Source organism: Acomys minous, assembly GCF_964271855.1.
Source record: "Acomys minous genome assembly, chromosome: 1".
NCBI lineage: Eukaryota > Metazoa > Chordata > Mammalia > Rodentia > Muridae > Acomys > Acomys minous.
The window spans coordinates 108,457,864-108,484,068 of record NC_140483.1 but is presented as its reverse complement, the minus strand read 5'-3'; the positions used below and the strand labels follow the sequence as shown (position 1 = coordinate 108,484,068).

Here is a 26,205-nt window from a genome sequence, read left to right as displayed (position 1 = left end):
TCTGATTCCCTCTGCCTCTGTCTCTGGCAACTACCAATTTGCTACCTGTTTCTATGAATTTATTGATTCTGGACATTTTATTTTTAAAAATTGTTGTTGAATTTTTTCTTTGACATTTTCTGATATGTGTCAAATGCATTCTAATTATTTTCTCCTCCCACCCTTGTCAACTCTCCCTCCTTACTACAAATCCCTTTCTGTCATTCATCACAGATTATTGTTTCCTTTTGTGAACTACAGCCTAGACGTGGCCATTTGTGTTAGCATGGGTTTGGAATTATCCACTGTTGCCTGGTGGGAAATGAATGACTTGCTTCTCTCAGAATCTTTCAGTCATCACTAGTTCAGTAGGGAGAGTTAGGTCTTTATGAATTTTTTTTGTTCATTTATAACTGACCATCGACAGGGCTGGTCTTCAGGAGGCTCAGTGTAGGCAACCACAGCTGCGATGAGTCTGTGATTGCAATGGCTGCCTCATGCCTAGAGGATGGCATTTTGAAGTCCTTCTCCTTATTCTCTGGCTCTTATATTCGTTATGTTCCCTATTGTGCCATGTCTCCCAATCCTTAGACAGGGTAGTATAAATACCCTATTTAGGGCTGAGTGCCCAGCTGTCACTTATCATCAGTACCTTGAGCTGCCATGACAGGATTTTCATAGGAATGGAATAATATAGTTCACAGTCTTTTGAGTTGGCCTTATTTCATTAACATTATGTTTTCACATGGTGGTTGGGAGTATCAGTATTTAATACTTTCATTACTGAAAATATTCTAATATGCGCAGATATACACATATATATCATATTTAAAAAGATTTGCTCATCACCCTGTGAAGACAGTGCTACAAATATTCACATGCAAGTTTCTATATAGTTGTTTTTAATTGTTTCGATAACATATATCAGATCAGAGTTTTGGGTCACCTGGTAACTCTGTTTGGCTTTGTGGGACCTGCCAAACTGCATTTGATTCTATTTTTAGTTTGGTAGTTTCCTTTACCTTTAAGGCCATTGCTTCTAACATTTGTGAGTGCATCTCACATGGATCTCTTTTGCTACTTCCTTTGTTCCTTTGCCTCTGCCAACCCTCAGGTTTGTGTCTCTTACTGCTCTGTAAACAAATCTGTTCACTTTTACAGAAGGATAGCCTCCAAGTTCTGGAAACTTATCCTAGTTCCCTTTTCTTTCTGTATGTATTCTCATTTTTAATTTGATAATTTTGTCATCTGTATCATCCATCTTTCATTGACAAATTCAGAGAAACTTTATTACCCAAATCAGTATTTCCTTATTTAAAAATATATTTATCTATTTTTAGCACATTAGTGTTTTGCCTGCATATATGTCTGTGTGAGAGCATCAGATCCCCTGGAACTGGAGTTACAGACAGTTCTGAGCTGCCATGTGGGTGATGAGAATTGAACCCGGGTCCTTTGGAAGAGCAGCCAGTGCTCTTAACCGCTAAGCCCTCTCTTCAGCCCCCAAATAAGTGTTTCTTAAAGCATTCTTTTTTTATGGTGAAAGCAGAGTCTGCAATACACATGCAGCAGAAAACCCACCTCATTGTTCTGTTTTTCTCCTCAACTCTCTGACCCCTGGTACCATAAACATTCTAGTAATTGACTTCTCTCAATCTGGCATAAGCAAGCATGCAACAAGAGAAAGCTTTTGTAATAAGGTAAACCTTTGTTCATGATTTTATTTACAATATAAAAAATTGTGTATGAGTATGAGATAGAAGGGACAGAGAGCCAGGTGTGGTACCAGTAATCTCAGCACTTGGGAACCTGGCCCAGGAGTATGTTAAGTTATAGGCCAGCCTGGGCAACATCGCAGAAAGAGAGAGAAGAGGGAAGAGATAGAGAGAGAATGGAGAAAGGATTGTGGAAAGAAAGGAGATAGAATGTACCCAGTGCATGAGTGTTAGCCTAGCAAGTGTACAGTCCTGGGTTTGATCCCCAGTCCCAGTACTAAAAGAATGAAAAGTGCCAACTCAAAATATGTAAAATTAATCCAAAGTTGATCAATTTAAAACACAAAAGCCCACACATTTAATGTATTTTTACCTTTTAAAATGCCTACTGACAAACAACCGCCTATTAATGGAGTCATTTAAACAATTTAGAAAGTAGTCAAGAAATTCAGGGCTGTCTTATCAGTCATTATGCCCATTTAATTGCATATATTCAACTGTTTTCTGTGCTTTGTGTTTCCAGAATAAATACCCATAGATCCACCTGCTAGATTGTAGTGGGGACAGAGGTGGAAGTAGATTTCAGGGTATGGAACAGTCAAGTTGGCTGAGGAAGAGACAGAGTCATATCATGCCTTGAGAATTCTGTTTCCATGGCAGAGAACCCTGGAGTCTTTTGATAAGGGTTATACATACAGTAAAGATAAAACCGCCTCTTTAATCTAGGAAAGGTATTGTATCTTGGTCCAAAGACAATGGAAATCTGGGATAGGGAGCCTAGTATTTTTCTGTAATAATGCTTTTACTGTGAGATAAATGTAAATCCAGATGTAATTATAACAAATAATAAAGAGATATTGCATACACTTTACCCAATAGCTCGCAAAGAGCTCGCAATAGCTCAAAAAAGTGCAGGGTAATCTCACAGTCAGGTTGGGTTGGCATTTACACAGTCAAGACACAGAACATTTGCACTAGCACAAAGATCTCTCATGTTCTTTACAGTCATGTGTACACTCCCCTCACATCTAACCCCCTGACCCTTGAGCAACCATTAATACAGTCTGCACTTCCATGATTCTGTGACCCCAAGAACAATCTATACATTAGATCTGACTGTTTGGGCATCTGTTTGGACTTATTCAATCTGACAGTTCTCTCAAGATTCATCTGGATTATTAACTGAGTCAGTAGTTTGTTTCTGTTTACCGTTGAGTAGTTGCTCACCCTATGGTGATACCACAATTCAGTATTTGCCTGTTGACAAATATCTGGATTATTTCCAGTTTGGGGCCATTATAAGTAAATATGCTATAAGCCTTTGTGCACAGGATTTTGAATAGACATAACTTTTAAAGTCTCTGGGATAAGTGCCAAGTTGTTATCACTAGGTCATATGTTGGCTGTGTGTTTAATTTTTAAAGAGATTGCCAGATATTTATTTTTTTTAGCTTTTAAATTTATTCTTATGAATTTTACATCATGTACCACAATCTCACTCATTTCCCTATCCCTTCATAGCTGGCCTTGCAACGCCCCTCCCAAAAGAAAATAAAAAGTAAAAACCAAACCACCACCACCACCACCACCACCAACAACAACAACAACAACAACAACATCAATAACCACAAACCCCATTTCATCATGGAAGCTGCAGTGTGTAACAGTCTAATCTTTTGTCCAGGCATTTTTACTTGCAAATGTTCACTGCAATGAGTCACTGGTCTGGTTAGAGGTCCCTGGCTCCTGCTACACCATCAATACTAGATAGATCCTTACTGGGACTTCTCTTAGATACCCTATTGTTACCCTGTGTCATGGAGATCCTGAACCTTGTAATCTATGAGACTGGCCCTTTCTTAGACTCTAGAAGTTCAGTGATGGGGGTAGATGTTAGGGTGGGCCAATCAAAGCCCTGGATCTGGGTCTGGGTGGTAGATGAGTTGGTCAGCCCACCAGCTCTCCTCAGTATCCACCCCACCAGTGTCAGCTCTCCAGCACTGTCCTGGTTATATCTCACCCAATGCCACAGGCAGCAGCAAGTTGCAGGACATCCCTTTCACTCTCATGCCCTTGGAGCCAGTTTTCCTGCCTGGAGCAGACAGAGAGGGGTTAGGTAGAAGGGAGCTCTCCCTTGCCTATGCCTTCACATGGCAGATGAGGGCCAGGGAAGATTCCGAGCCCAGCTTTCCCTCTCCCAACCAAGGTCAGCTCGATTGTGCTGCTCACCGTTTTGCCTAGGCAAGGGGCAGGGCCTGCTCTCCAGCTCTCCAGAGGGCTGCAGCCTGTGAGGGGTGGGGCCAGCTCTCCTGAACGCCACAGCCAGTGAGGGGCAAGACTAGCTCTGCACAGCCCTTGGGCATCAACATTGTCTCAGCTGGTAGCCTAGACCAGGGATGTTCACATGGCCTCTGATGGTAATATAGGCCACGGAAACTGACAGACCCCAGCTGCTGTATGATGGCCACAGAGTCAGACATGGACCTCAGTGGCATCAGGGCCAGGGCTTTACCCTGGCCTCAGGTGGCAGGGCAAGCTACTCACATCAGTCTGTTACTCTCTACCCTCGAGCCTCTGGTTCCACCTCCCTTCACAATGCTCAAACTGTTCTGCTTCTCTTTCTCTCCCAGATCTCTACTACATATTTGCGCATTATAGTGGCTCCCTCTGTGGGCAGGCCACTTGGTGGGGTCAGGCTCTGGGTGCCTTTTGCCGCCTGGCGCCCCCTGGCAGTGGGCATGTCTTCATGGGCAGGCCTTGCCAACTATTTTTAAAACTGGCCCTGCCATCTTCCTTTCTTGCCTTCAGCATACACGTGGTCCAGGTTCCTGCATCTTCCCTGGCTCTTGGTGAACTTATGGACAGGCTCAAGATGGTGCCTGTGACAAAATGGAGTTACATTACCTAGGGCTCTTCATATCATAGCCATATGTTTAGTATCTATTGTATCTATGTAAGTGTATCTATTATAGTATATATTATCTAGTATTGATTTTATCTACGTAACTGTATCCATTCTGATAGGTGTGTAGAAGGAACTCACTTTGATTTCAACTTCCTTGACCCCTTTTTGTATGGGTTTGTTTTCTATTTGTGTATGTACTTTTGTGATGAAAAAAAAAAAGGGCAAAAGACTTAGCTAATTACATTTCTTGCTTTTTTACTGTCAAGTGTATAGTTTATATATTTCAAGTGAGTCTGTTTTTAGATACATGTTTTGCATATATTTTTCCTAGTCTGTGGCTTGTTTTCTTGCTTTTGCTTAAAAGGGTCCTTCAAAGGTGAACCTTTCAAATTTTGATTAGTTTGATAAAGTGAAATTTGCTCTGTGTGTGTGTGTGTGTGTGTGTGTGTGTGTGTGTGTGTGTATTTAATGAAGCTTTTGGTGTCAAGTCTAGGAACTTTTTGTCTAGTTTTATATCATGAAGGTTTTCTCCTGTTTTTTTTTTTCTAAAAGTCTACAGTTTTACACTTTTGCATTTGAATCTGTGGTTCATTTTAAGTTAATATTTGTGTGAAGTCTGAGACTTAGGTGAGATTTCTCCTTTCTCTCTTGATGCCTGTGGTTTTCAGCACCATTTAATTACTGAATTATTTTTACATCATAATCAAAAATAATTTGGGAATACATGGATTAATTTTTAAAACTTTATTCCTAAAATATTCTTATATACTAATTATATATACCACATATTAATAGTAAAAACAGTGGGTTTCATTGTGACATTTTAATACAAGCAGGTGATGCACTGTGACCTTACCTGAGTCACCTTCATTACTTTCTCTTATCTCCTCTCATCTGTACCTGGTCTTTCTTCCTAATTGTCCTGAGGTGGTTCAAATGATAAATGTTTCCCATTGTCTCTGGCTGAATGCTTGGTTCTCAACTGGTGATCGTCTTTGGGTGGTTGTTGATGGAGGAAGTATGTCACTGAAGGCGGGTTTGGAGAGCTCAAAGACTTGTGTCATTTTGAATTTGCACTGAGCTCCTTGTTTGTAGCTCAGGACCTGGGCTTTCAGCTGCTGCTCCTGTACTTCTCTTTGTGATGCTGATGGACTTTTATTGTTCTGGAACCACAAGCCTCAACTTAAACCCCTTCCTTCTGTAAGTTGCCTCAGTCATGGTCATAGGGTTTTATCACATCACTAATACGGTCTTCCTTTTATTTCCCCCCCTAGATTCTACATATGAGAGAAAACACATGCTCTTTGTCTTTCTGAGGCTTATTCACTTAGCACAGTTATAATCTTTACTATTGTTAACTTGGCTGGAATTACCTAGGAGACCCATCTTCAGGTGCATTTGTGAGGGTATTTCAAGAAAAGCTTAAGGACAGAGAGAAGATCTGGCTTGAATGAAAGTGGCCCCACCCTTTGGTCTAAATAAGACGAGGTAAGGAGATCCAGCACGGCCTGTTCTCTGTGTCCTGGCCTACTCAGACGTAAGTGGCCTCAGAGAAGGCTTCTGCTGCCTCAGACTCTACCGTTCTCTTCTCACTGAGATGAAAGTATCTTCTTAAGCCAGGAACCCAAACAAACTCTTCTTTTTTAAAGTTGGTTTTTGTTAAATGTTGTCATAGCAATGAGAAAAGTAGCTAACAGAAAACTGGTGCAGGGAAATGGGGCTATTGTGGCTACCTGTCCATGAGCTTCATAAGCATTTGGAAGTAGTTTATGGAAGAGTTTGAATTTGTGGTCTACAGAAACACCAAGTGCTAGAAACAGTAGGCCGAGCAGAAATGAGGCCAGTAAAGGCCCGGCAGCTCCTGACATTTCTAACGGGGAAAATGATGATTGGGCTTTAGGCCATTTGTATTACATTCTGGCAAAACATATGACTGCATTTTACCTGTAACTTGAGTGAAGCTGAATTCAAAAGTGATGGATCAAGTTGTTGAGAAAAATCTCAAGATGGCACAAGGCTGAGGCCACTGCATGGTTGTTGCTTACTAAGGTTTACGGAAATCCAAAGAAGACAGATATGAGAAATGTCCAGTTTGCTGAGGAAAGAAGCATGAGTGATTTGAAGTTATAAACAAAGAGGTGGTAGCTGAAGCGTCTGTGATTGTTAAAAAGATCAGCGCAACAAAGAAGACCATTCTACTCTGCACGGGGGACATTGGGAAGGTGCCTTGAGGGCAAGACCCTACTCATCAGATTTTCCAGCTCGTAAAAATTCAAATTAATTGGAAACGAGAGCGACTGCATTGAGAAAGCCACAGGGGTTTCCTGCTGGGAAACAATTCAGTGTAGAAGTGCTTACCCAGGTTCCCACAGCCAAGGTACACGGAAGCCAATATGGCTGGCGTAGAAGGTGGGGCAGACTATATCTTGTGCTGGCAGCAGAAACTGACAATGCCATCCTCACGGTGCTGGGTTCTTAGGTACAGGTTTAGGCAAAGTGTAAGAGTTAAAGGGTCATAGGGCCTAGAAGAGGTTTAGGCCAACTGAGCCACCTAGAAACACTCTCCAACATGTTGAGTGGCCTGAGGCTGTAGACTGTGTCCTATGTTTCCAGTTTTTGTGAACTGTCACTTATGCTCTGGTGGGCTTTGGTGATTGATAAACTCAAAACTGCTGTGTCTGAGTTATTTCTGTTCCTATAAGTAACCCTTTACTGTTTTATTTTATTTTATCTTATTTTTTTTGGTTTTTCAAGACAGGGTTTCTCTGTGTAGTCTTGGCTGTCCTGGACTCGCTTTGTAGACCAAGGTGGCCTCAAACTCACAACAATCCACCTGCCTCTGCCTCTGCCTCTGCCTCCCGAGTGCTAGGATTAAAGGCGTGCACCACAACGGCCAGCATAACCCTTTACCCATATTCCTGTAAGTAACCCCAATGAAACTCTTTGTTCACCAAGTTAGGCTTTGGTAGTGTCTATGACATGATCTGTCTCACCCTATGTCTAGGGTGAGTATACATGTGTGTGTGTGTTGTGTCTTTCCAGGAAAATTTTGTCATATAACTTTATTGGTACCCAAACAGAACCCCAACACAAACAAAGATGCTTTGGAGAGAAATGAGTGTGTAGCTCTGGTTATGAATTGCAGGGCTTGCAACTGAGGCTAAGCACCCTGCGGGGGGAGCATCAATGGAAAACATTTTGATACAGCTGTCTTTTCCTGTATGGTGTGTGTTAATGTACCTTAGTGCTATAGCCAATGGTTGCAGATTCTTGCTATAGGTAGTGAGACATGCAGTTAATACTGAGTCAATAGGATCAGAAGTATCTGTGGGAGAGGTCACGGGCTGGCAGTCTTCATCCTGCACAATACAGAAACTCACATGTATACAGAGGAAGGTTTAGAGGAAAGTTTGCAATCTTTGTGATTACACAAGGATGGACATTGTTGGCAGCAGCAACAGAGGTTCCTGAGCTCTGCTGTGTGTAGTAAGAAATACGTTTGATGCTGAGATGGCAACCCAGAATGAACTGTGTAAAGGAGGAATTGGAACGAGAAAGGGAGATGTGGCTAGCAGCTTCCATGTTGGTCTTTAACTCCTCAAGTAAGTTAGATGAAAGAGAGAATGAGATGAGAGCGTTGGCTTGCTACTTCTAAAGGACTGAGGACCAGAAGGAAAAGACCCATGCTCAAAAGCCCTTCTGGGGACCCAAGAACTTGGAAGCCATGGGAGGTTTCAAAGAGGGAGAAGGAGAATAATGATACAGTGATACGAGAAACCAAGTGGGCCTGACCTTTAATAGGAAGAAAAAAAAAGTAAAGCAGAGGAAGAGGTCTATCTGGGTTACTTAGTAAAAAGTGTGGCAAGATTTGTGTCAAGCTGGAGTTCCTGAGGAAAAAATGATGGAAGGCCAAATTGTGTGCTAAGGGGATTCTGGACAGCTGTAAAGGCTGAGGTGCAGTTCACAGATGACATCCGTGGTAGAACAGTATAGGCAAAGCTGATCAAGCCTGTCCCAGGGGTGGGGTGGGGGTGGGTAATTACCTCTTCAGATTAAGAAGAGTATGTTTTCCTCCAGCTAAGGGTAGAGATGTTTCCCAGCTAGGCACTTCCTCAGTGGTCAGGTATAGGGAATGGGTGAGGCAACAGCTATAGCTACAACCATAGGGCCAAGCCAAGGCCTTTTCAGATCCAGGAAGCCAGTGAGGGCAGCAGGGGAGAGCAGGCTCACCCTTGTCCTGGAGTCAGGCTGAGTTCATCAGGTATGGAGAAGTGTAGAGGGGCTCTGCGGGAGAGTTCCAGGATATGGGAGTATAATGGCTCAGTGAGGATGACTCAGGAGCACAGAGTGCTAATTAGGTCAGCACTCCTACCCATACTTTTATATCTAACCTTGATCTGTGGAGGAAGCAAGAGATAGAAGTGGATGGACCCTTTCTATGCTGCATTAGACCACGCTTACTCTGGCCTCTAGTATCCTCCTAGTTGTGAACTTCTGGGGTCACCCGAATCTTGCTCAGAACAATAGTCTCTCAGAGTATGTAATCTAGGTTATCTTTGTAACCCTATTGTTTGTTACAGGATTGCGTTTCAGGACATTGCGCACTACCCACCCTCTGGAACAGGTTTTGTTATATAGGTGACAGAGTGTTATAAAGATTTAGATAGCCACTAGAGACATACAGGTGCATCCATACAAACAAGGGTGGAAATTATTCCACATAAGGTGCAGGGGCCCAGACACAGCTGTGATACTCTTGTGGGTATTATGGTCTGGTAAGATGCATATGATACCTAATAATGTTATTGACAAAATCTTGTAACAGCCTGTACTGTGAATGTAAAGGAGTTAGAAGCAGTTTGGGGGCTCTTGAAATATTGGTGGATGTTTCATATCCCATCTTGCCCATGGTGCTCAATCTCTGTATAACTTGATAATATATGGGATCACAACAAGAAGAGCCAAGAAGCTTTTGAGTAGGCTAAGGTCCTCTTAGGACAGGGTAAACAGCCATGAGCCTCACAACTCCACTGTGCCTTCCTGTTAGAAGTCACCAGGAGTCCAGAAGGCTATAACTGGAGGCAAAAGCAAGCTGAGCAAATGGTTCCAATAAGGGCTTGGTCTCCGTTACAGAAAGGAGCAGAAGCTTGGTACACAGCACTGTATAAGCAACTGCAAGGAGCATATGAAGTGTTGCAACAGGCGGAGTCCATAACTGGTTCCACCTCAGTGACTGCAATAACATCTTATCTGACAAAGGGCTGGATTGAAGTCCTTCTGGCATTAAACCCCTTTCTGATGCAGCACAGAATCAAGCTCTGTGCAAGTATGCAAAGGTGGTATGCAAACTTACAGTAACAAGGAATAGCCTACAAACCTGTCACCAATGCCGTATAAGCTGTCCTAGGGACAGCATCCTTTAAATCTACAGAGCACCGCCCCCCCCAGCAACTGAACAAATGGCTAAGGCAGATAAAGTATTGGAAGAGATACTACTCAGTCCTGTGGGTTCCTGGTACACAGATGGTAGTAGTGGGCACAGCAGGCATGAATGAGTAGCTGTAGCAATACAAATAATACAGATTCCATGTGGCTTGAAAAGGGAGAAGGAAAACACAGCCAATGGAATGAGTTCAGAGTAGTAATGATAATTTTTAAAAAAGCTCATGAGACTTGGCCCATGGCAATATGTATGACATTTGGTTTGTAGATAGAGGTCTCACTTCATGAGTAGACCAACGGGGAGAAGGAGGACTGGCTGGTGCTGGATTGGCCACTGTGAAGACAACAAACGTGGAAAGAAACATTGTAGAGGGATTTCAGTCAAGCAACAAGGCTACTCTGGCTGGAATACAGACACGTCTTTAGCACATATACCTTTAAACTCTCTGGCTGGAATACAAGACACGTCTTTAGCACATATACCTTTAAACTCTCTGGCTGGAATACAAGACATGCCCTTAGTACACACCTTTAATCTTAAACAGTGAAGGTAAAGTTAGTGTGTAGAAAGCAGCACCCGTGTTTGGAAATGACATCCAATTGAGAGGCAAACAAAATGACAAATCAGAGAAAGATTTGGTAGAATGTGTCAGGTTAGGATACACCCAACTCTGACTTGAAGAAACAAGAAAAAGAGGACTTAAGAAGGAACAGGCAGAGAAAGAGAGAGAGAGAGAGAGAGAGAGAGAGAGAGAGAGAGAGAGAGAGAGAGAGAGGAACAGAGGAGAGGAGGCAGTTTTACGAGGAGAATTTTACAGAGATAGGTTGAAGAGAGAACTAAGACAAGGGAGAGGACAGAAGGAGCCAGAGAATGAGAAGGAGCAAGAAGATTAGAAAAGATTGCTAGAGTTAGTTTGAGGCCAAGCAGAACAACAACAACAAAATCAGAAGCTGAGAGAAGCCAGATTGAATTAGTCAGCTTGGAGAGGAGTTTAAGCCAGAAAAGCTGAGGTGAACCAGCCAGCCAGAGTTCAGAAAGAGCTAAAAAGGGTGAGCTTATTCAGCAGTAAATTTCAGAGGCTAAAAACATTCTAGCCCTAGATTAGATTATATGGAATCTAGAAGCTTCTAGGACTAGGCCTAGGCCTAGGTTAGCAACTGGAGGAGTAAGCCTCTGAGAAGACAATTAAATTAAACAAATAAAAGTTACTTTGACAAAAATATGTAACAGAGCTCAACAGGAATATGAACCCCTGGTTGTTTTACATGTGGTATCTTGTAGCCCAATTAAGTCCTCCTGGAATCAGGAAGCAGATCCCCTTAACAAAGTATGGGCCATTTCCCTTTAGGTACCCTTTGAAGATGCCCACTGGATCCAAATAAAGTTTGGTCATAGAGAAACTAATGTAGGTTGTGAAATGACTAAGGATGATGTCATTTTTCTGAAACAGTGTGATATTTTGCATGCTGTTTAAATATGTGGGTCCTATTCCCGATTAAGACATTGAAAAGTGGATGCCCTGACAGAATATGCACATAAATCAACCTGTCCCACGAGAGACTGGCAGACAGACTTCATAGGGCTGTTGCCTGTCAGTGAGGGATGCACATGTACTCTCACCTGTGTGGATACTGTGATAATCCTCATATAAGCATTTCTATGCAAGGGAGCAACAGGTAAAGCCAGCACTAGGAGTCCCAGCCAACTAAGGGTTATGTGACAATTGGTAGTAACAGGAGCAGCCACTTCACTCACAGTGATGTTCAGAACTAGGCTGAAGACAAATAGTTGCAATGGTGCTTCCAACTACCATACAACCCTACTCGGGCTGAGTTAGTCAGAAGGAAAAACGTGTTCTTAAAACAACAGCTAAGAAGTTTAAATTCAAAGGCTATCCTATGTGGGTGGAAAAGGACACTTGCTGAGGTGATGAGGTTATTGAACGGAAATCCCAGTGCCAAGGGTAGGCTATGAGCTGTTGGCCGTGGAAACCCCTGAGGCCTCACAAACCATAAAGCCTTTTGCTTCTGCAGTTAGTTATATGCTAGAACTAGACAGTAAGACCCCATTGCTGAAGACACAGCACACTTTGACTGTAGAATATGGAGAGATTATGCTGGGAGTGAACTGGAAACTCCCACCCAGGATGCCTGGTTTTTATAGTCCCGAAAGGGGCCACACAGGCTGCTAGTAGAGAATTTTCATCAACATTCCTGCTTGGCCCTAGACCCTGTGTGCAGAAATGCCAACATGCAAGGCAAGGTATGCCTGATTGTGCTGCAGTGGCTCAGCTATATCATGAGTAAGACTACTAACAACTTTCTGATGGGGTTAAGGTCCATCCACAAGAGTGAGTTTGCACCTGGTGCTATAAGCCAGGACACAGGACCCAAAGGGGAAGCAACTTAACTTTACTAGATGGATGCGATGCACCTGTCAAACTGCCCTCTGTACATTCGTGTTTATGCACACAGATCTCCATTGCTGTCAGCATCAACTCATAAGTGCTGACGAAGCTCCTGAGAACAGGTGACTGTCGCTGTGGCTCAATGGCCTAATTCTTAGCCATATGTGGGCATTATAGTCAGTTCTTCCAAGGCTCAGGGATCACAGTGGAAGAGGGGACTGACTGATAGAATGTAAGACTAGAAGAAAGGGTAAAGAAACTGTGTAGCAAAGAAAGACTGCCGAGAGTCATTCTCAGAGAAGCCAAGCTGCAAAGACAACTCTGTCAGTGAGAGATGAGAATATGCCCTCTGTGTGGACACTGCCACAGGTGCAAGCTGCAAAGAGGACCAGATGGGCTGCCTGGAAGAACCAGAAACCTGGAAGAGGTTGGGATCAACTGAGGCACCCAGAAGGGATGCCCTCCAGTTTCTTTTAAGTGGCCTGTAGGTTGTGCAGTGTGTTCTGTTTCTAGCTTTTGTAAGATGTCATTCATGTTGGGATCGGCCTCAGTGATGTAGCTGTCTATGAGTCATTTCTGCTCCTGTAAGTAACCCCCATAGATCTCATTGGTTCACCAAGTTAGATTTTGGTGGTATCTATACTTTGATCTCTTGTTCCCTATCTGGGGTAAGTAGATTGTTTGTGTTTGTGTGTATATGTGTGTATGTGTGTGTATGGGTGTGTGTAGCCTTTTCCTAGGCAAGGTCTTGTCACACAACAGCTTGTGATAGTTAGTCTTCATGGTTAACTTGCCTGGGTTTGCAATTACATACAAGGCACATCTCTGGGTGTGACTGTGAAGGTGTTTCCAGAGATATTTGTAAAAGGAAGAAAGACCTGGCTTGAATATAGGTGGCACTGTTTACTAGGCTAGGATTCTCGTCTGAATAAAAAGGTGAAAATGGCAACCTGCTCTTCTGCTTCCCAGTGTTTCCAGATGTGAAAAGCTCCAGCTACCTGCTTCTGCTGCCATTAACTCTGTCAGTCCTTATGGATATAACTGACTGTACCATCTTAAACCTAGAGCCAAAATAAATTCTTGTTCCCTTAAATTGCTTTTTTTTTTGTTACATCAACAGAAAATGTAACTAATATAGCAATGATGTACACATCCATCCATTTGCCTATGAGGGACAATGCTTCATTCTCTTTTAAGGCTGAATAATAAACACTGTTGGGTAGATTCTTAATTACATTGATTTATCCATGTCAATCTCTTAAACACTATATGTTCTTAGCTGTTATAGGTATATGATGTGACTTGAAGTTGGCAGAATAATTTTTCCATCTTCATTTCTTTCTCTATAACATCTTTGCTTAAGAGATTTTTAGAATAGTCTTACCTATAAAAGGATCTAACTGTAATTTTAATATGAATTGTTTTAAACTTTATTGACATTTTTACTGTTTTGAGTTTTCCAGTCAAGGAGAGAAACAAAACTCACTTACTTAGATTTCTTTTCATTTATTTTACCAGCATTTTGTTGTCTTTAGTATATAGTTGCACATCCTATGTTAGATACCTAACTCTTTTCAGCAATTATTGTTCATATTATATGCAAAAATCTCATTGTTGATGCATCATTTACTACTGTATGGTAATATAATCAATTTTGTTTTTTTTATCTTGTACAAACTTGAAATTATACACTTGCTAGTCCTGTAAAATATTTTCTATGTAGAAAATCATATCATTTGCAGATAGAAATACTTTTATTTTTTCCAATTTACATGCCTATTGTTTTTTTGCTTGACTGCACCTGCCAGAACTTCCAACACTATATTAATTAAGAAAGATGAAAGTAGACATTTTTGACTTGTTCCTGATTTTAGGAAGAAGGGATTTGGTTGTTTACTGTTGAGTATAGTATTTGGTAAAAGTTCTTTATAGCTCTTTATAAAGTTGAGAAAGTTTCTATTTCTTCCTCTGCAAGTTTTTATCATAAAAATATGTTGAATTTTGTCAACTGCTTTTACTGCACCAATTGATAATATCATGTGATTTTTTTTCTTCCTTGGCTGTTACTATGGTAAATTGTATTGATTAACATTTGGATATAGACCCAGACTTGCTTACATGAAATAAATTTCACTTGGTCATGGTGTATAATTCTTTTTATAGGTTGCTAAGTTCTGCTTGATAGTATTTTAAAGATTTTTGTCCATATTTATGAGTAATGTGGGACACTAATTTAGGCATTTTATTTCTCATACATTCCTTGGGAGCAGGCTCACTCAGCTTAGCCTCCTTTCTGTACTCACAAAACCCTAGAGCTTTGTGGGCAGAGCAGGAACTCAAGTGGCTTCCTCTTTGGCTTTATTTATCTACTCAGTGATAGGTTTCCTTCACCCATTTTAGGAAGCTATCGCTCTTACAGAGCTTAATCTGTTCAAAATAAACATTAATTCCCTTTTCAAGAATCTTGCCCTTAACTGGCTTGTTTACAACAACGCCAGCAGGATGTTAAGTGACACTTTAAGGTTTTTACCATGGTAACCTTTTTAGGATGTTTCTTTTGGAGCAGGACCCATTCCCTTGCTGTCAGCAACATCACCCTCCTTGTTGATGTGCACACATGTGACCAGAGGACGATCTCCATGTTTCCTAAAAACATACAGTGGGCGCCTCTCCCCTCTCCTTTTGCACTTGTTATTTCTCAAATTACTGGAAGATGGCTGCTCCAGACAAAAGACACTGTGGCTTAAAAAAAAGATTATTATTGTACTATCTCTATCTGGTTTCAGCGTCAGACTTCATAAAATGAATTGCAGGTATTTCTTGTTTTTTTTTCCTTTCTTCCATTTTATGAAGGGGATGCTGTTGAGCTGCAGCTAATCCTTCTTTAAATATTTGGGAGAATTCTCCAAATAATACTTGTTATATTGAATTGGAAAATCAGGAACACATATCCTTAACAGTGGCAAGGCTCTCCAAAGTATCTATTTTTAAAAATGTATTTGCATATATGTGCATATCTGCATGTACATGTGTTTGGGGGTCGAGGCCAAAGATTGGCATTGAGCGTTTTCCTTGATTTCTCTTCATGCTATTATTATTTTTTTAATTTCTTCATTTTTATTTTAGGCATATGGGTGTGTTGTCTGCACATATGACTGTGTACCACTTGTATGTCAGGTGCCCACAGAGTCCCAGATCACTGTGAGCCACCATGTGGATTCTGGGAATTGAGCCCAGGTCCTTTGGAAGAGCAGGCAGTGCCCTTAACTACTGGTCCATCTCTCTGGACCCTCTATATGTTATTTTACATATTAAAAATTATATTAGCATATAAAGCGTCAGATATTATTATGGTATTTTTGAACAAAATGTATCTTAGTAGATTCTCCTTTTCCCTTATCTCTCTCCCTCACCCCGCTCCCCACTACTCTCAGTCTACCTTTGTAACCTCACCCCAAATCTGGTCTTTTATCTTCTTTTATGTCTGATGTGTCAGTTTGCCTACTCCTATCTTTACACATTAACCTACGTTTACTCTCTCTTGGTCTGTCTAGTCTTCTGGGTTTTAACTACATTTACACACCGCAGGCTCCCCACCCCCCTCCCATGCCTCAGGTCCCCACCCCCACCCCTCCCATGCCTCAGGCCCCCACCCCTCCCATGCCTCAGGCTCCCCCTCCCATGCCTCAGGCCCCCACCCCCACCCCATGCCTCAGGTCCCCACCCCCACCCCTCCCATGCCTCAGGCTCCCCCTCCCATGCCTCAGGCCCCCACACCCCCACCTATACCTCTCTCCAGGCAAGAATTCACAGTTAAGAGACAACATGTAGCTTCTGTCTTAGTGAGTTAGAGTCATCTTGTTTAATATACCTTCCTTTCCAGATCCATCTATTTCCCTGCAAATTTAATTTTTCTTTATAGCTGAATAGAGTTTCATTGCGTATATGGACCACATTTTCATTATCCACTCACTTGTTAATGGGCAACGAAGGGGGTTCCATTTCTTAGCTCTTGTGAATTAAGCAGCAATGAACATGGATGCACGCGTATCTCTGTGGTAGGATATGGAGCCCTTTGCTTAAATACTGCTGGGTCATATGGTGGTTCTATTTTAATTTTTTTATTTCAATAATGTCTGAACTAGCAGACCTGCCAACAGAGAACATGAGCTCCTCTTTGCTTACATGCTTGCTGGCATTTATTGTTGGATTTCTTGATGATGGCTGTTCTGAAAGGGATGAGGTGATGTCTTAAAGTAATTTTAATTTTCACTTCCTGATAACTAGGGATGATCAACGTTTTCAAAAACATTCACTGTCCATTTGTGTTTTTTTTTTCTTTTGCAAACTACTTGTTCATTTTACTAGCTCATTTATTGATTGGACGTTTTGATTTTTAATTGTGGCAGTTCATTTTAACTTCTGGGTATTAGTCCCCTGCCTGAAGTAAAGCTGGTGAGGACATTCTGTCACTCCGTGGACTGTCTATTTGCTCCGATCATTGTTTCTTTTGCTGTGCAAACCATTTTTAATTTCATGTTTATCCCATCTGTTGTTCCTGGTGCTAGCTCCTGTGCTATTGTAGTTCTGTTCCAGAAACTTCTTGCCTAATTTACCTAAATCTATTTCTTGAAGTGTATTCCCTATGTTTTCTTCTAGCACTTTTAGCATTTCAGCTTTTTAAAATTTTAATTTTATTAATTTATTCAGATTACAACTCAGTTGTTATCCCCTCACTTGTATCCTCCCGTTCCTCCCTCCCACCCACTTTCACCCTATTCCCCTCCCCTAGGTCTAAGACCGAGGGGGACCTCCTCCCCCCACTATATATGGTCGTAGGCTATCGTTTCAGGTTTTAAATCCAGGTACTGATCCACTTTGAGTTGATTTTTGTATAGGAGAAAGATAGGGACCCAATTTCAGTCTTCTGTAGGTGAATATCAGGTTTTGCTAGCACCACACTATTGCATGTTTTAGATTTCTTTTCAAAAGTTACGTGGTCATAGCTTTGTTAGACTTCATTCTGTTTCATTGGTCTATTTGTTTTTATGCCAGAACCAGGATGTCTTTGCTCCAATTCTCTGCAGTTTAATTTAAGGTCATTTATTATGATACCTCCAGCCATATTCTTTCTCCTCAGGATTGGTTTGGCTTCTCATGAACCTATATGAATTCTTGATTTTTTTCTATCTCTATGCAGAAGATATTGAAATTGTATTGAATCTGTAGATTATTTTTGGAGCCACTTGTGGCTAGGCCTGCAAGTATTGGGTATGGCCCTCCTGGGGTAAGGCTTGGCAGATGCGACAGGCTGACCATTGCAGAGTGTGTGTGTTCAGGACCAATTTTGCAGTTTGGAGACAATGTAGGCTGGACTCAAGAGACTGGGCCTATACACTGGATATGCAAAACAGTCTGGGAGTTAGAGAGTGTGCAGGCAGGCTAGGTAAGGCAGAGTCACCAGGCTGAGTCAGAGAACATCTATGGGCCAGGCTAGGCATGGAGGTTAGACATGGCTTGGGCAGGCTCGGGTCTAGCAGACCTAGTAGGTTAGGCTGGTACTGGAAATGGGCACAAAGCTAAACCTGGAATTTGGGAATGATGCAGGCCAGTGTCACCAGAATCCTCTTTCTTTCTTTCTTTCTTTCTTTCTTTCTCTCTCTCTCTCTCTCTCTCTCTCTCTCTCTCTCTCTCTCTCTTCATTCTGTCTCTAGGTTTGAGTATTTGTTATAATTTCACTGAATAGCTGTGTATTTCTTTTGACTTTATCTCAGCTCTTCCTCTGTACTACAGATCAGGTCTGGCCTATTTAACATACAATAGACTATTTGGGAATATCGCTCATGTTTATTAATTTCCCCTTTTATATGCCTATATTAATGTCTCTAATTTGTCCTTTATCCATGAAACTTATCCCTCTCGCACATGGATGATGTTTTCTGATATGATTTTTCATTTGGTTAACCCTTTTTTTTTCATTTCCATCTGATTCTATCTTTGATGTTACAGTTTCATTTTCCTTCAATTTTGAACTTCTCTCCTGAAACTTACTAAGTGCTTGATTCACTTTGAGACTATGTTGTTGAGATGTGGTCAGATTTCCTTAGTTCTTGGATCTGTTTGATTTTTTTATATGGCCATTAATTCGCTTAAAAATTAAGATTCTGAATTATTACACATTTTAGCAATCTCTGTGGTTTTGGCTTCCATCCTAGGGATGCTGGGAATGGGTCATGTGTCATATGATTTGTGTTTCTTTGTCATGTTTTACACATTTTTTTGTAATAGCCGTCTCATCCAGTTTTAGCTTCCCCTTCTTCCAACTCTATTTGGTTGTTTCATGTTTCTGTGTCTGCTTAGAGGGCTGTCTGCATGAAGTTCAGCTGTAGAGAGAGAGAAGCTTGGTTCTGATTCCTGGGTGAGTTTGCCAAGGTGTTTTGGTCTTGCCTAGGTGGCAGCAGGGTCATGAGCAGGTCATACAGTGAGAACTAGGGCAAGCAGATGGAGTGAAAATCCAAGTCCTACAGTGAACTGTGGTAGCACTGGATTCAGAACCTTATCCAATAGTGGACTCTGAGGCCACTGGAATCAGAACTCTATGCCATCCTGGACTATGGGCCCACTTGAGTCAGAACCCCATCTCATAGTGGACTCTGGAGCCACTCGAGTCAGAACTCTGGTTCTACACTAACTCACAGCATCACCGAGATCTGAGCTGTAGTTCTGAGGAAAACTAAGAGACTACTAATGTCAAAATGGACCTATTTTATACCAAGTATGTTGGACCAGTGTGTTTTTTTTTGCAATTAATGTGTCCACTTTTCTACATTGTCAAGTTTATGTGTATGATATTATAGTTTTTCACTATCCTTTTGATATCTGTTGTGTCTATAGCATGGCCCATTTCATTCCAAATCTTGGTAATTGGTCTTGACTTCTTTTCTCTGTCTTTCTAGAAGTCTTGATTACTTCTTTGTTGCTATGATTAAATACTCAAGTATTTCAAGTATAAAGAATTTATTTGGGGGTCACAGTCCCAGGGGACAATGGCGGAGGAAGGCAAGGCATCAGGAGCTTGAGGCAGCTGGTCACAGAGCATCCACAGTCAGGAAGCAGAGTGAGATGAATGCTAGTCCTCAGGTCACTTTCTCCTCAGCTGTAGTCTGAGATTCGAGCCTTAGGAAGGGCACCAGTCTTAAGTACCTTAACCAAGATGCTTCTTCCTGTGAAGGAAGATGCCCAGATGCCCACTTGCCAGGTGATTCTAGGTTTTGTCAAGTTGACAATTGAGATGAACCATTATACCAAGAATTTTTCATGTTTCCTTGTTTCATTGCTTTTCTCTAATGATTTCCTTTATTTAATTATACTGCAATTTTTACTACCTTCCTGCTACTTGCTTTGATGTTCATTTATCATCACCGTTTTGCTCACTGTACATAGGTCCTTGAGGTAATAACCTGTTGTTTAGAGATGTTACTTTTCTTTTAATGTGTGTGAGTTCAGTACTTTAAGTTTTCCTTAAAGTCCTGATTTAGCCATGCCCCACAAACTTTGTGATGTTCTCTTTTCATTTGCATCTTGTCCAATGTATTCTTTAAATTTTTCTCTTGAAATTCATCCTTTAATCAATAGATTATTTAGACTGTGCTTAATTTTCAAATTTTTAGAAATCTTCCTATTGTCAATGTTCAGTTTCTAGACTGGTTTTTTTATGGTCACATGGCATACTCTCATGATATCAATCACTAACGTTTGTTGCAGTATGGTTTTTTGGTGTTTTTTTTTTTTTCCCTAGGTATTTTTTAGAATATACCTTATATGCATTTTGAAAACATGTATATTCTGCTGTTTTTGGGTGATCTATAATTATCTACTGCATGTTTTATAGGGTTGGGCTCCTTTATATTCTTGCTCATTTGCTTTAAATTGTTCTATTTTATGGGTTATTCAAAATACTAAACTGCTGATGTTAATAGTAATAATGAGTTAACTTTACAAAATACTTTTTAGTTGTCAAACATTCTAGTTTTTTTTGTTCATATTACGTTATTCAACCCTTCTAGCAGGCCTGTATGTTATATAGCACTGGTATCCACATGCTGGTATGCTTCAGAGACATTAAATGACTTACTACTCAGGTTTATAACTCATGTCCACCTAAAATCCCTTGTAATCTTCTGCTGTACCAGAGCAGAGGGTTGATTGAGCTTTTCTTTTCTTTTTTCTTTCTTTCTGTTTTTTGAGACAAAGTTTCTTTGTGTAGTCCTGGCTGCCCTAGACTCTCTTTGTAGACCAGGCTGGCCTCGAACTCACAGCAATCTGTCTGCCTCTGCCTCCTTAGCGCTGGGATTATATGCATGTGCCACCATGCCTGGCTAAGTTTTTCTGGTAGTTCACATTTTAATAAGGATACAAATGCTACAGTGGTGGCTGAGGGGGTAAAACCCAGTAAGGTGTGGGAGGCCATTTCCAAGGTGAGCCTTGGTGATGCCTCTCTCTTGGTATTTAGACCTTGTGTGTAATCTCTTTCTCTTGGGTATGCCTTAGACCTTGCATCTCCCCCTTCTAGTTGACAGAATTTGGCAAAGTAATGGGAGGTCACTTTTGAGATTTGATTTCAAAGTGACTCACTTCTATTTTGGGTCTTCTTTTTATTCCCCCCTCTCCTGTTTGCTCTGAAAGAAGCCAGGTCCATGTTCCAATCTACCTTGGGGAGAAGCATCCATGCAGCAAGGAACTAATATTGGCGTTGACAGCCACCGAGGGATCCGAGGTCCTTCCTCAATAGCTACGAGTGAAGTTAAAAGTGCACTCTTTCTTTTAACACACACACACCTTCATGGCTGCATCCCTAAGTGAACTCCCAACTGCAGCTCTGTGATGGGTCCTAAGCCAGAGGCATCCAGCTGAGCTCACTAGATTGCTGCCTCACAGAAACTGAGAAATCAATGACTATTGTTTTAAGCTATTGAGTTTTGGGAAAAATGCATGCAAGAAAGGGAGATAGCCATAGCAAGAAGCTGTTCCTTACTTAACCATCTTTTCTTTTTCCTGTCTCTCCCCAAATCTGAAATATTCTGTTAAAGTAAACACTGAGTGTTTGATATATTAAACAGCGAACAACTTCTTATTCACGTTCTCATTTGGTTTTAGTGGGGTTGATTGCTGTTTAAAGGGATGTGGGTTACTCAATAATTTGTAGAGGAAAAATTAGCACTGCTTACTTTGTAGTATTTATAAAATTAAGCACACCTTTGCAAGTTTGGTTTTGGTAGAGAGAAACGTTGCAAGCTTAGTGCATTTTTGACACTTGTGAAACATGGACTGTGTTCTGCAATGCCTACAAGAGCCCTCAAAGTCACATAATTTCCACATAAAACAGGGAAATATGACTAAAGTACATTTGAGTAGCCTTTGTGTCCTTAATAGCTTCCCGTAAGTACAGGACTAGCAAACCTTCATTTCTTTAGGCTCCTTAGCTGTTGTTACCATTAGTGACTGGCTTTCTCTTAAGATTTTTCCCCACAAAAATAAAAACCTCTATAAGTCAAGACTTAAGAAAGCTTCAAACACTGAAAGCCACTGCATTCTTGAAATGCTGGCTCCCTCAGTAAGGGCACACACTGGGATGGGGACTCAAAACAAAGCATTTGGGCATGAGAAATCCTTATGAGTTACCAGCTGTCGACGGCACCTTAAAGAGAAAATGGCTGGACGTGGAGAACGTTCAGTCATAGGTGCTGGAGATCTCTTGGTCTCCAAACTACAGGCTCATAGCAGGAGAGAACCATTTGTTCACGTCTTTGCTGTTACAACATAGAGGGTACAATATAGAGGAGCTCATTTTGAAAGGGACGTGGAGTGATTGAGAAGTTTCTGAGCTGAATGTAACAGGTCAGTTGCTCTAGACCTGTTGCATTTTAGACTTTTACTATTCATTTGCTGTGGTGGCCAGATCCTAATTTGCCTCAAATTCATAAAACGCTCTGAACCCAGCTGTGTTTGTCTGTACCTTTGAGATAGAGTATCAGGCAACACTGCGTGGCTTTGAACATTCTGCCTACCTGAGGATGACCTTGAACTTCTGATCCTCCCGCCTCAGTCTCCCAAGTGCTAGGATTGTAGACATGCAACGCCACACTTAGGTTATGTGGCACTGGGGGTCAGATCCAGGGTCATATGCATGCTAGGTGCTAGCGTTATCAACTGAGTCACGTGCCAGCGCCTTCCCACTCCAGCTTCTTTAGCTGGGGCCGAGGATTCTACCTTTGAAGGGTAGAGGTGAAAGTGAGTTGTCCCGGGGCCTTGGAGGGGCCATAAACATGAAAGCAGCCCATAGAATCAAGGTATCACCATCATTCAAGCAGGTATTGCTGTTTTCAAATCCCCACTTTGTTCCTTGAACAGAAGAAAAAACACAGGGAACTCCTGACTAGCCGGAGCTGACACTCTGAAAAGGGCTTAACTTACTTCTCTAACAAACCACTGACAAAAGGCAGGGCTGATCCATTCTCTGGCGTGAATGCCGCAGTCTATCCAGACAGCTCTTTTGTAGGCTCGTGATTTTCTGCCCAGCTGAAAACAAGAGGGTTCACAGTCACCAACTGAGGCTTTTCTGTTTGGATCTGCTGACCAGTGTGATTTAATAAGGGCTTGGCATAATTCCTCACTATGGCTTTGTTTATTAGGTAACACATTAAAAAGATAAAGAGATTTCCTATCTTCTTTTGGAAGCCCAGACTTGCTTATGTAGAAACAATACATTTATTGCCTCAATCCAATCAAGGGACCAGAAAACACACAAGGAAGAGGTCAATCCTGATCCCTAAAGGGGTGCAGTTGCTCTGTTTTAATCTCATGATGGCTGTTACGTAAAGGCAAGTTTTCCTCCCCTCACCCACCCTTTTTCTTCTCCTTCCCTCTATCCAGTGCCCACCCCAAGGAACCAGAATGTTCTAAGAGGTACTTCTTAAAGCAGTATACTTTATAGGCAAATTACAGCAAGCATCACAAAATAGAAACATAAAACTTTATCTGTGGAATCAAGGGGCCAATTACAAATCCCCCTGACTATGTCAATATTACTTTAAGCCTGATTTCCAACCCAGACATTTGTAGGCAGCACTTGGCAGTATACTCATAAGGGAGCTCACTTTCATTCACTCATTAATTCACTTGACTAAAGCATCAGGAAGTGGCTCTCAGGGTCAGACCTCAGGCTCAGCTCTGGAGACTCAGAGATGAACAGACAAGAGATGTACGAGCTGGTGAGAAGGGCATATGTGAGAAAATCAATCCAGCTCCATGACCTGAATATCCATAAGTTACTGTGGAGACCTGGCATGTTTTCTTGAACTCTCTCAGGGAATAAAAGGATGTTTGAATATTTAACCAAGACTGGAAGTCTGTCTGAAAAACAAGTTACAGGAAGACAGGTAGGGCTGTAAACAATCTGAGGACACTGTATTTGAAGAAGGAACAACAAATGAAGCTGAATAGAGGCAGGGAACTAATGGAGTCCATATGTACTGCGTAGGAGGAATAAAGTCACACCTCATATTCTATGATTTCCTTCCCTTTTCTCCTCCCTTCAGTCTTCTTCCACCATCCCTCCCTCCTCTCCTCATATATAGGTGCTTGCTTTAGAAAGTTCACACTGACAGCAGTGGGGAGGGTGGGCTAGAGGATGAGTTCACACTGACAGCAGTGTGGAGGGTGGGCTAGAGGATGAGTTCACACTGACAGCAGTGTGGAGGGTGGGCTAGAGGATGAGTTCACACTGACAGCAGTGTGGAGGGTGGGGTAGAGGATGAGTCCACACTGACAGCAGTGGGGAGGGTGGGCTAGAGGATGAGTCCACACTGACAGCAGTGTGGAGGGTGGGCTAGAGGATGAGTTCACACTGACAGCAGTGTGGAGGGTGGGCTAGAGGATGAGTTCACACTGACAGCAGTGTGGAGGGTGGGGTAGAGGATGTGTTCACACTGACAGCAGTGGGGAGGGTGGGCTAGAGGATGAGTTCACACTGACAGCAGTGAGGGGTGGGCCAGAGGATGAGTTCACATTGACAAGTGTGGGTAGGGGTGGGCTAGAGGATGAGTTCACACTGACAGCAGTGGGGAGAGTGGGCTAGAGGATGAGTTCACACTGACAGCAGTGGAGAGGGTGGGCTAGACAATGAGTTCACACTGACAGCAGTGTGGAGGGTGGGCTAGAGGATGAGTTCACACTGATGGCAGTGTGGAGGGTGGGCTAGAGGATGAGTTCACACTGACAGCAGTGTGGAGGGTGGGCTAGAGGATGAGTCCACACTGACAGCAGTGGGGAGGGTGGGCTAGAGGATGAGTTCACATTGATAGTGTGGAGGGTGGGGTAGAGGATGAGTTCACACTGACAACTGTGGGGAGGGTGGGCTAGACGATGAGTTCACACTGATAGTGTGGAGGGTGGGCTAGAGGATGAATTCACACTGACAGCAGTGGGGAGAGCGGACTAGAAGATGAGTTCACACTGACAGCAGTGGGGAGGAGTGGGCTAGAGGATGAGTTCACACTGACACCAGTGGGGAGGGTGGGCTAGAGGATGAGTTCACACTTACAGCATTGTGGAGGGTGGGCTAGAGGATGAGTTCACACTGATAGTGTGAAGGGTGGGCTAGAGGATGAGTCCACACTGACAGCAGTGGGGAGGGTGGGATAGAGGATGTGTTCACATTGACATCAGTGTGGAGGGTGGACTAGACGATGAGTTCACACTGACAGTGGAGGGGGTGGGCTAGAGGATGAGTTCACACTGACAGCAGTGGGGAGGAGTGGGCTAGAGGATGAGTTCACACTGACACCAGTGGGGAGGGTGGGCTAGAGGATGAGTTCACACTTACAGCATTGTGGAAGGTGGGCTAGAGGATGAGTTCACACTGATAGTGTGAAGGGTGGGCTAGAGGATGAGTCCACACTGACAGCAGTGGGGAGGGTGGGATAGAGGATGTGTTCACATTGACATCAGTGTGGAGGGTGGACTAGAGGATGAGTTCACACTGACACCAGTGGGGAGGGTGGGCTAGAGGATGAGTTCACACTTACAGCATTGTGGAGGGTGGGCTAGAGGATGAGTTCACACTGATAGTGTGAAGGGTGGGCTAGAGGATGAGTTCACACTGACAGCAGTGGGGAGGGTGGGATAGAGGATGTGTTCACATTGACATCAGTGTGGAGGGTGGACTAGACGATGAGTTCACACTGACAGTGGAGGGGGTGGGCTAGAGGATGAGTTCACACTGACAGCAGTGGGGAGGGTGGTCTAGAGGATGAGTTCACACTGACAGTGTGGAGGGTGGGCTAGAGGATGAGTTCACACTGACAGCAGTGTGGAGGGTGGGCTAGAGGATGAGTTCACACTGACAGCAGTGTGGAGGGGGTGGGCTAGAGGATGAGTTCACACTGACAGCAGTGGGGAGGGTGGTCTAGAGGATGGGCGGGAAGGATGAGAACTGAGGCAGAAGCTCAACATTAAGACCACTATTGAAATAGTCCAGAGAGAACAGATTCCAAGGTAAATTCAGGCAGCAGCAGTGAAGACAGGGAAGAGGGCGGAGAACTCTCAAAGAACTGTCAGTTTTCGGTGGTGAATTGCAAGTAAGGGATTGCAACACAGGAACACATTTAGGGAGACACTTTTCCAAACCAGGAGGAGAGTGATGCTATAACAAGTCTCAGGAGCTCTCATGAAAGCTAGGTGAATGGTCCTGCATGAA

At 42.5% G+C, this 26,205-nt stretch overlaps 1 protein-coding gene across 1 annotated transcript in view; it reads right to left on the bottom strand.

The window, feature by feature from the left end:
* Positions 1-26,205, bottom strand: part of CPA6 (carboxypeptidase A6) — a 311,521-nt gene that overhangs the window by 70,673 nt on the left and 214,643 nt on the right. The window contains exon 6 of the mRNA XM_084783077.1: positions 22,923-23,027. Coding sequence (XP_084639203.1) covers positions 22,923-23,027 — 105 coding nt within the window. The remainder of the gene's footprint in view (positions 1-22,922; positions 23,028-26,205) is intronic.